General features: G+C 67.2%; 1 protein-coding gene across 1 annotated transcript in view; it reads right to left on the bottom strand.

The window, feature by feature from the left end:
* Positions 1–9,804, bottom strand: part of MEGF6 (multiple EGF like domains 6) — a 30,625-nt gene extending 20,821 nt beyond the window's left edge. The window contains exons 1-2 of the mRNA XM_090268491.1: positions 9,629–9,804; positions 6,847–6,969 (exon numbers count right to left, since the gene is read on the bottom strand). Of these exons, the coding sequence (XP_090124617.1) occupies positions 6,847–6,969; positions 9,629–9,797 (292 nt within the window). The 5' untranslated portion in view covers positions 9,798–9,804. The remainder of the gene's footprint in view (positions 1–6,846; positions 6,970–9,628) is intronic.
* Positions 9,805–10,709: the final 905 nt, after the last annotated feature.

Raw genomic sequence — 10,709 nt, forward strand, 5'->3', positions numbered from 1 at the left:
GCCCAGATGTTCCTGGGTTGTCAGGTCACGGCAGAGGGGCAGGCAAAGGGTCTCCATGGACAGCCACTGTGCCCCACAGGCCTAGCCCCCAGCTCCTGAAGGACCAGCGCCCCTCCTGCCCGCCCAGATGAGGCCCCACCCGAAACTTGAGCACTAGGTGAGGCCACAGAGCCAGGGATCCGAGTCCCAATCCCAGGACAGCAGTGGTCCAGGCCTTCGTTTTCAGGCACCTAGAGGGTGAAGCTCTGCTGGGTCAGACTGGCCGAGGGGCACCATGTACTGGGCGGCCGGGCTGGGCCGTGCCGCGGAGGAGGTGCTGAGCGAGGCCGGGTGCCCAGGGCGGGTACTGGGCCTCTGGCAGCTCCATCAAGGCTCTGGTAGTGGCCGCGTGGTTAGGGAGGGTGTCAGCCCAGCACTCAGGAGCAGAACCACCAGAATTCGGCATTGTCCGTGCCCTGGCAGGCCCGGCCCAGGCTACCCTGAGTCTTGTCACTGAAGCACTGGGACTGTCAGGGGCAGGGCACCCCAAGAGGCCCCTGTGCCATCATCAGGCCTCAGGATGAATGTGGGAGCCAGGCCTCTGAGGCCGGGGAGCTGGGCACAGTGGCCCAGCCACGCCGTCTGCCAAAAGCAAAGCTTCCTTCAAAGTAAGTATGTCTGAAAAAAGCCAAGCACAGCCCACAAGACACCGCCCTGCTTCCCGCGTGGGGCAAGGGGGTGGGGAGCCTGCACAGAGGGACCCCTCCAGGCCCCAGCCCCGGTGGGGAGCAGGCGCCAGGGCTGGCTGCAGGCTCATCTCCCGATCATACCTGGCGCCGGCACGTGCCGGGGAGAAGCGGCGGAGACGCGAGGCACCGAGGCAAGCAGGAGGGCCACCCACTCACGTGCCCATCAGCCCCTGAGCTTCTCCCCACCCACCTTCCCTGACTCTGCCCCGACCCCCACCCAGGCTCCATCTGTGCGCACGCCGTCCCCGCTCAGCACTCCTAATAGGAACCAGACTCCTCCCTGGCGGGGCCGGCAGGCTCCCAGACACAGGGGCCTGGATCCCGGGGCAGGAGCCAGCTGGGAAGGCACCTCGGCCCAAAAGGAGGACTCCGGCAGCGGTGGCAGGGCTGGAAAGAAGCCCCTCCGGATGGGCACAGCCCCCCAAGACGGGCCCGCAGGCAGCCCGGCCGAGCCCACCGAAGCCCCTGGGGGAGGGATCACGGGCCGGTGGGCACAGGCTCCCCAGCCTCCGCTTTTCACCCTGCTGCGCGGGGTCTCACATCCCAGGTGCCCCCAGGCAAGTACCCAGGAGGCAGCCCGGTCCCGAGCCGCCTTGTACAGCCCGGGCCTGGGTTCCCAGAAAGCTGAACCAGACACGTGTGCCCCTCGGGGAAGGGCCAGCCACTGTGTGACCAGTGTCCAGAGCTGGTGGTGATGTTTCCAGGCCCCTGAGTCACCCACATCCCAGCGCCCCGTGCCAGGGCAGTCCTGCACACCAAGATCACAGTCAGACCTGAAGCAGAGCTGAGAGCCCAGAGATGACGGGAGGTTAGGGGGTTCCACAGCCCCTAGAGGGCTGAATGCTTGTGCCCCCCCCCCCTAAAATCCAACCCCCATGTGTAGGCCTTCATGGACGTAATTAAAGTTAAATAAGGTCAGGAGGGCAAGGACTCTGACCCAATAGGATTTGTGTCCTTAAAAGAAGAGACACGATCTGTCTGTCCCTCTCTCTGCCATATGAGGACACAGCAGAGGGGCAGCCAGGAAGCAGGTCCCATGGGACTGAATGGCTGACCCCTGGATCCGGAACTTCCAGCCTCCAGTACGGTGACAAAATTAACATCTGTTGTTTAAGGCCTTGGTCTGTGGTCTTTGCTACAGCAGCCTGCACTGACTGGTCCTCCCTCATTCCCCAGTTTGGAAATTTTGGGACCTGGGGCTTCAGCCAGGGGATTGCGGATTCTAATAAAGCTGGGATGCAGTTCCTCCTCCTGCCGGCAGTGGCCACCCTACTCAGGAGCTTCAGGTGTGAGGCCTCAAGATCACCAAGGGAACGGGACCTCACCTGAGCAGGAAACGGGACGTCTAGAAAACAAGTGTCCTACAAGGTGGGGGCCCACTCTGCCTCTGCCAGTGGTTCTCCACTCTTGGGGGTGGAGGCTGAGACCTGGCCACGGATCTGGGCTGGAGCACCGGAGTGCCACGGAGCAAGTGCAGGTGGGGCTGTGGATGCCCTGGAGAGGGCAGCTCTGCTGCGCTGGTCAGCTAAGGGGCGTGCTGTGGCAGGCTGGCCAGGGTGGCGGTGTGGAGCAAGCCTGTCACCAGCAGGATGAGTCCACCAGCTCCCTCTGCTGCAGCTCCCAACCAGCCGGTGGCTTCAGGGCTGGCTTCATGGGGTTTTGTAATCACTGACCTCAGGCTGGCTTGGTTTCTGGGTCCCGAGAACCTCACTCCACGTGTGGTCAGTGGCCACCCGCAGCCCTTCCTTCTAGGAAGCCCTCTGTTGAGAACAGGGCTAGGACAGCAGGACAGGAAGGGGTGGCCCACTGGCCCACCGGCTCGGACAGGAGAACAAACTGACCTGGGTTCTGCCTGTCCCCCTTGACCCCCAGACAGTTCGTGGGTCACCTACTGCCCAGCTTTGTGCATCTGGCCCTGTCCCCCACCCCTGGGTGGGGCCTCAGCGCTACACAGTGACAAATTCACCTGCAGCCATGTAAGCGGCTGTCCACACCCACATTCCAGGGACGTGAGCCCGGGTGGCACCGGCCCCAACACCACAGAATGCATGCTCGCCTGCCAACCGGGCCCTGCACCTCGGCCCGAGAGGGAGCACCCAAGACAGGCTCTGCGGAGGCTGCAAGCAGGGCCCCTGGACCCAGCCTGTGCCCCCTCCTGCCCAGTGCCCAGCCACCGTGGAGTCAGGCACCAAAGGCAGGAACCCCAGGCTCTGCTGAGGCCCCCCGGCGCCCATCCTGTCCTCACCTGTGCCTCCTGCCCCCCGCCCCGGCCCCCCCAGGGTCTATGGCCTCTGCCCGTGAGCTTCCCTGGGTTGGGTGTTACCTTCCCATCGCCCCCAACGTGGGGGTGTGGACAGCCTGCACTTCCGGGGTCCTGGTCTCGGGGGTGGGGGCTGCCCTTGCCACCTGTCAGACTGGGCCCTGGTGCAACCACAGCCTGACTCGGGTTCGGAGGGGCTGCAGGCCACTCCCAGGACCGCATCTGCGGCTTTGCAGGACTGAGTTTTGCGGGCGAGCCTCACAGTTGCCCCGTTTCTGCTGCCTGTACCTGGTCACCGACCCAGACGCTGCCTCCAGCAGCCTCTCAGAGGGCCAGGCACCTTCCCAGGGTCTCCCCTCCAGGCAGCGGAGAGGAGGGCAGGCTGGGGCCCGGTGCATCCCCCAGCCTGGGGGGAGCTCTCCGCCCTGAGGCCACATGGCGCACCTTGGCTGGTCCCCAGGGAAGGCAGGGCCTGGGAGCTATGGGCACAGTAGGACCCATCTGACTTGGGGCACAGGGGACAAGGGATGTGGGAGAGGTAACCAGGCCGCTTGGGGGTGATGACAGCAGAACCCTCCCCATAGCATCTGTCCCCAAGGTCCAGTGGGCCTGAGACCTTGGGAGGAGGACACAGAGCGCCTCTTCCAAGGGACGGGCCTGGGCACCTCCCCTGGAGGGACCTCTGCTGGCCGAGCCGGTGACACTGTGGTCCCTTAGACATCCCCCCGCACACGCAGGTGTATGGCTCGCCCCGGGTGGCATGGCAGCACCCCTGCCCAAGGCCAGGGTCCAGAAGAGACCGCTGGGCAGGTGTCACGCGGACTCAGCGCCCAGTTGCACAGAGGACGGCTTTCCGGGGCAGAACGCACACGGCCCTGGGGGTGGTCTCCTCGGTCACCTGCAGTGCTGGGGGGCAGCGAGGCGCTCCCGTGGGTCGCCCCACGCCTGCTCCCGTTCCCCACACGCAGGGGAAGGAAGGGCCTGGCTCAGAGCCCCAGGGTGAGAAGCAGGACGGACCGGCCCCGGGCCTCGCACGGCCCTGCTCCTCCCTCCCCAGAGCCTGGGGGGACAGGCCCAGGAGGGCGCCCTGGCAATGGAGCACCCCAAGACAGCCGCTGCTTCTGCTTCTCCGGCGGCCAGGGCCGAACACGGGGAGCCTGGCCGTCCCTCACAGCGTCGGGGCCAATGGCAACATCCTTGTTGCAAATTCTCGCTTTCAAGAGCTGAAAGCTTTTGGGGTAATTTTATTTCTGTAAGGTCCTTTGCAAGGGACGGGTGCCTGGAGGATGTGCCTTTCCTGCCTTCCCCTTGCCTGGGAAGTGAGTTTGACCAAGAGTGTTTCAAGGCCCCCCGCCACCCCCTCCCCCGCAAAGTGCCGCCTCCTCTGGGGGCTTCCCAGATTCCTCAGGGCCCCATGATGCCGCACCACCCTGAGAGCGCCTTCGCCCCCCACCTCCAGCATCTGTATTCAGGCGGCGGGTGGGGAGCCGCCTGCAGAGCCCCAGGGGCGGGTCCAGGGCAGCTGGGCCCCAGCTGTGCAGACTGCCCACAGCTGGCCTGGGTGGGGGAGGGGAGGGCATAGGAGGGCCCGGGTCCTGCATGGGTTCTTCCCCTAAAGGTCTGCTGAGGCCCCAGGGCAGCCGGGGCTCAGAGCCTGGGACCAGACCACCGGCTGGGCCCACGCCCCGTGTGCGGGGAGTCCCAGAGGAGAAGAGGGGAGGGCCCCGCACCACTCAGAGCCAGAGAGTCCAGCCGACCCCCTGGGAGCCCTCGAGAGCCCGGCGGCCTGGCACACGCTGGGCTGCCCCTGCCCCCGGGCCAGCACGCCGGGTCCGCGGCAGCCGGGCCCGTCCCTGGGCAGCCAAGACGGGCACGTTAGCGGGGAGGGCGGGCACCCCGAGAGCAGAGGGTTCCTGCTCTGCCCAGGGGACCCTCTGTCCACTTCGGAAGCTTCTCAGCAAAGCTCAGGGAGGGCAGCTCCCCGTGGATCCAGGCCCACAAAACCCACACCCATCGCGGACACCCCAGGAGACCCGGGAAAGGCTTGGCACGGGCAAGGAGTCAGCTCCCAGGAATTCCAGACGCAGGGAAGCTGCCAACAGCGAGGGGACGAGGGGTGTGTGTGGGTGTGTCGCAGGATGTGCGGGTTCGTGGGTGTGCGTGGGTGTGGGGTGTAAGTCTGGGGCTGTGGGGGTGCAGACATGGTGTATATTTCCTGCTGGGGATCGCAGTCCTAGGAGAAAGTGACGGGCTTAAGCCTCGGGGAGAGCATTGCCAGCTCTGGGGAGAAGCCGGGGTGCAGGGTGGGCCTTTCAAACACCCCAGTCCCCAAACCCGAGCCCCGCGGGGTCCCGGCGCAGGCGCTGCTGAGGCAGGACCACTGGGACGTGCACCAGCACAGTGGTGGAGCGGGTGGGCGGGCGCCTCCCTTGCTGAAGCTAGGCCCCTCCAAAGTACCAAGGGGCACCCACCCCTGGGCCTGCTGTCCACCCATCACGACCCCCCTCAGCGCCTCCCTGAAGCCACCATCAGCACAGACAGGGACCAGGGAGACAGGAGGGTGTGTCCCAGCCCCAGGCCCCTTGCGGGGGAGCCACGGCAGGGAGAGGGCAGCGGGTGCCCCCCAGGCCCAGCCCCCTCCGGCTCCCTTCTCCAAGGGGAACCTGCCCCACGGGAAGGGTGTGGGAAGGAACATCCGGGGTGACCTGGGGCCCCCGAGGCCAAGGAGCCTGTGGCCATGGGCGAGAAGCCTCCCTCCCGCCCGGCGGCAGCAGCTGGGGGCAGCACCCCCCCCCACATCGCCCGACGCTTCGTCTGCAGCACACCACAACATTCCTGCATCTGTTTCCACTTTCCGACCCAGAGAGCTTTTATGGGGCAGCGGCCTCGCCCCCAGCAGCAGCCCGGACATGTGCGAGTGTGTGGTGTGGGGCCCCCGGGCTGGCTGGCGGCCGCCACATGGCAGCCAGGCACGCGGGGAGCGGCCGGCAGAGCCGCCAGCGCACGCTGGGTCTCCGGGGTGGAAAGAGAGGTCAGCCCGCCCCCAGCCCCCCCAGGAGAATGACCGCCATGGGGCCTTGCAGGCAGGAGGGGTCCGCCCTGTGCCCACAGCACCTGTGTCCGGCACCAGCCGAGGTGGGGGTGGGGGTGGGGGGTGGGCCCCAGCTGCTCGCTGGACACCAGGCTCCTGGCCTCAGGCAGGCCCTCTGCCCTCCACCTTGGAGGGCTCCTGGTGCTCGCTCTCCCCGTCTCCCCTCCTCTCCCCTCCTCTCCCTCGTAACCCTCCCAAATGGGCAGGGGCGGCAGTCAGAGGTCCGGGCACTGCCCTTGGGCCCATCCCCTGCGGCAAAAAGAGCCTGGAGAGGAACCTTGGGTCAGGATCCCATTGCTCGGCCCACCCCAGCCCCACCCCCAGGCTCCGGGGCCAGGAAGCCGGGCTCTGCAGACCCAGAGTGGCCTCGCACGCCCCGCCCCAGGCCGGCACCCGCCCCGCAAGCGTGTCTCCCTGAGCTGGCAGGCGCTTGAGAGGACAGCAGCCCAGGGGCTCCTTCCCAAGGCACGAGAGCCACACCCCTACCCAGGGGAGATGGCCCGGGCCCCCCAGGCAGATTCAAGCATAGCTGCAGAGGGTCCCAGGCCCAGCGTCACAGGGTCCGGCTCAACTTGGGGGAGCGGGGCCCTCGGGACCTGTCCTTCCACCTGCCTGAGCCTCAGCTCTCTCACGAGGGTGGGGCTGGGAGGCCCACAACAGGCCAGGCCCCGCGGCCTCCTGTGGGCAGCTGGACGTACCCTGGAGGGGGGGGACAGCTGAGGCCAGGCGCCCGAGCAGGGTGGGGGCACAGGCCCGGGGGCGCTTACCCAGGCAGGTCCTGCCATCTGCATGGAGCCGGAAGCCGGGCTTGCACTCACACACGTAGGAGCCCGGCGTGTTCACGCACCTGTGGTGGCAGCCGCCGTTGCGCGCCTGGCACTCGTCCACATCTGGGTGGGGACACGGGGTTGCGGGTCAGCTGCCAGGGCCCACCCGGGCTGCCCGCCCACTCTGGGCTGGTCCCAGGGGCTCTCTGGGGACCTCCGGGACCCCCTGCTCCCTGCGCAAGCCGTGTCCGCTCTGGGGAGAGCCCCGGGTCCTTCCCAAGCCCGGAGGAGGCCTCCGCGAGGAGGGGAAGGTGAGGGCAGCACAGGGGGCCCCGGCTGCGGGCCCCTCCAGCTCTGGGACCCAGGCTCGTTTATAGAAATGACTTCCACTCAGAAAGCAAGGCAGGATCAAGTCATCTAGAGCCCGCCTGCCCACCCCCAATGGGGGCCACATGGTGGCAAAACAGAGGTTTCTCAGGCAGCCCCAATGACCCTCTAGCTGCTGACCCCGTGACCAGGCAGTGGCTGTGACCTGTGGTCTTTAAGGAGAGTGTGCTCAGCTAAGTAATGGTCCCCAAAGAGGTCCAGGTCCTCATCCCAAATGGCAACAGGGGCCCAGCAGGGGGATGCAGGTGAGGGCCGTGAGGTGGGAGGTTACCCTGAGCACCCAGGTGGGCCCACTGCTCTGCCTGAGCCTCACAAGGGGTGGTTGGGGGGCACAGGACAAGATGTGAAGAGGATGCCCTGCTGACTTCGCAGACGGAGGAAGGGGCCACGGATCGCGGGTGCCCACAGGAGCTGGGGAAGGCCGAGGATCGCCCCCGGGGGCTCCAGGGGGAACCTGCCCGCCCCCCTGGACTGCTGACCTCCAGACCTGGGCTGCAGCAGCCTTTGATCACGGCAGCCATAGGAACTGAACACAGAGCACATCACTATGATCTCTGCAGTCCTGTCCAGAGCCACAAGCCAGGGTTCGGACCACAGAGCTGGAGTGGCCAGCTGGCCCTGGCTCCCACAATGGGGTCTGCTACCCAACGGGGCAGGGGTGGCTGCTCCCCAGTGCACTAGAAGATGGGTCCACCCCACAGGCTTGCCCTCCCTGTGCAAGGTGAGCCCTGGGACACCCTAAGTGGCAGGGCCCCATCCTGGCACTGGTACCTTAGGCTCTGAAACTACAGCAAAAAATGCTCTTCCAGCCACACAGAGAGGGGCCTGGTTCCCGCAGCAGTGTGTGCACCCCAGGCCCCTCCTCTCCCATGCTTCCCCGAGAGTTAGGGGGAAACCCACTCTGTGCTGCGTCCCAGGGTGCAGCAGCCACGCCTCTGTGCCGCTGAGGGCTGGGGTGGTGCTGGCACACGAGCCTGAATGGGGCTCGGCAGGAAAACCCCCACAATCCTCTGCTGCCCTCAGCTGAGATGCATGAATGGGGAACTGGCATGCCCCAGGCATGCCACACACACTAGAACAGGGTGACATCTCTGCACCAATGCTGGGCTAGGTCCCCGGGAAGCCTGGTGGGTCCAGGGTGTCTGCTGAGCTGGCGCACGGTGGTACCTCGGGGAGCCAGCCCACCCCGAGGCTGCTGGGGGCCCGTGGGGCCTCTACCAGCTGTCACCCTGTCCCGCGAGCTCCTGACCCAGGAACACACAGCCAAGGTCAAACAGCTGCCCTGACGGAAACCACCCCGAATGAGGCCACTCGGGAGCCTCCGCCACACTTACAGGAAAACCGAGCCCTCTGGGGTCCTGCCAGAGCTCCACTAGGTGGGCACCAAGTCCTGCTTCCCCCCAAACATGCCACAGGATATCAGCCTCGGAGAGCGCATCCCATCGTGCATGCGCCTGTTCCCCTCCCCTCGAAGGGCCTCCCAGCTCCCCCAAGCCCCGCCCCACCGCATCCCACACAGAATCTGGATGCCACAGAGTCTCAAGGCACCCAGTGCTACCCATAGCGAAGTGACAACAGTGGCCTGGCCTTGGGCACCTCGTGGGGACCAAGCCTGGGCTCCAGCTGGCCAAGTGACAAAGCCAGGAGAGACAAGAGTTTGCCACAGCTGAGGGCCTGCCACTCAGGGCTCTATGTGCCTCCAGCATGGGGAGCGGCAGGGACTGGCCCAGGGGACTGTCCCAGCTGAGCAGGGACAGTGTCTCCAAGGAGACCAGAGGCCTCTGCACACAGCCACACTAGGGACCTGGAAGGGCCTGTGGCCCCAAGGGACCCAGGTAATGACTCACCGGGAGCCCAGCCCCACACCCCCGCTCGAATTCCTGGCTCCAAGCTCCCAAGCGCCTCCTGCAGCGAGGCTGGCTGGCATGGGTACCAGATCTGGGCTCTGGGGAGAGGGCAGGGTGTACCCACTTCCCGTGGGCTGCTGGGGTCCTCCCGGCAGACCAGGTACCCAAGGCAAGGCTTGGGGGTGGGGAAGGAAGCCCCTGCAATAGCCACACATGACCCCCAAGGGGCCCAGGGTCTGAGGGCCCTGGAAGGGGAGATCCTGCCCGGGAGGCCAGGGCCCCCTCTGTGGAGCCTACGTCTGGCTGGACACCCCGCTCCCCGCCCCCCTCAGCTGCCAGTGCGGGGCCACAACAAGCGACCACCCTGCATCTGCAGCACCGCCCCCAGCCAGCCCAGGAGGGGACTCGGGCGCCCGCGCGCTGCCCCCACCCCCCTCCAGCCTCCAGGCTGTCAGCACGGGCGCAAACTTTAAAGAGGAAACAAAGGGCGCGCACGGCAGCCAGGGCGCCCCGCCGCCCCGCCCTGCACGGAGCCCGCCGGCGCCCACCTGGTCTCCCGGCACCGGCGCTCAGGGGGTAGCCGACCTGGCCCAGGTGGCACGGGTAGCAGCCCCTCCAGAGGTAGCGGTAGTGCGTGCCCGCGACGCGCGCCAGGCCCCCCAGAAGCCCCAGGCACCAGAGCGCGGCCAGACGGCGGCGGCTCCAGGACCCCTCCATGGCGGGCGGGCCGCTGCGCCGCTCAGCCGGCGGCGGGCCCCGGGCTCCCACTCCTGGCCGCGGCGCTCGCCGCTGGGCTCCGCTCGGCTCTGCTGGGCGCCACCTCGGGGAGCCGCTCCGCCCAGCCGCCCTGCCCCTAGCCTTGCAGTTCTCGGCTTTCCCTCCGCCCCCGCAGGTAAAGGCCAAATCCTAGGGCCGGAGGCCCCGCCCCGGCCCCGCCCCCGCCCCCCCACGGCCGCCCGGTTCCCGCATGCACTCCTCCGCCCTGAGCGCTCCTCTGCTGGGGTTCCTGACCGCAGCCCGGTGCCCAGCCAGGGCACCCCCACGCGAACACTCAGACACACGTGCACAAACAGACCCACGTGTGCAAACATGCACACAGACGCACACAGACCCGTGCAGACGGGCACATACGGACACATAGGCACAAACGCGTGTTCCACGTGCCAACAAGGAGAAGAAACCGGAGCAGAGAAGCCTGGGGCTTCGTGGGGGCAGCGGATGGCTGTCAGCTCCGCCAAGGCTGGGAGGGCGGGAGCAGCAGGCCCTGGGGGCCGACCCGCCAGCGTGGAGACACCAGAGGTGAGAAGCCAGCCAGGCCCAGGGCTGTGCCCCAGGAGTGCCCGGGGCTGGGGTGGGCTGCGTGGGGCCCGCGGGTGTCCCCAGCACCCAGCACCCAGCACAGGGCAGGGCGGGGGAAGGGCAGGCATTGCCTGGGGAGGCGGATGTGGGTCCTAGCCCACTGGAAGGTAATGGCAGACAAGGCCCAGGCCCCCACTGGACCTCAGTATCCTCAACTGTACGTGGGCAGGGGCGGATTAGACCAGCCAGGGGGCCAGGGCTGGACGCCAGGGAACACACGTGACTTGGACAGAGAAACGGGACCAGGTGTGCCCCCCGCCACCGTGCCCA

The sequence above is a fragment of the Furipterus horrens genome, unplaced genomic scaffold (assembly GCF_987537825.1).
Source record: "Furipterus horrens unplaced genomic scaffold, mFurHor1.1.pri manual_scaffold_3, whole genome shotgun sequence".
In the NCBI taxonomy this organism is placed as follows: Eukaryota; Metazoa; Chordata; class Mammalia; order Chiroptera; family Furipteridae; genus Furipterus; species Furipterus horrens.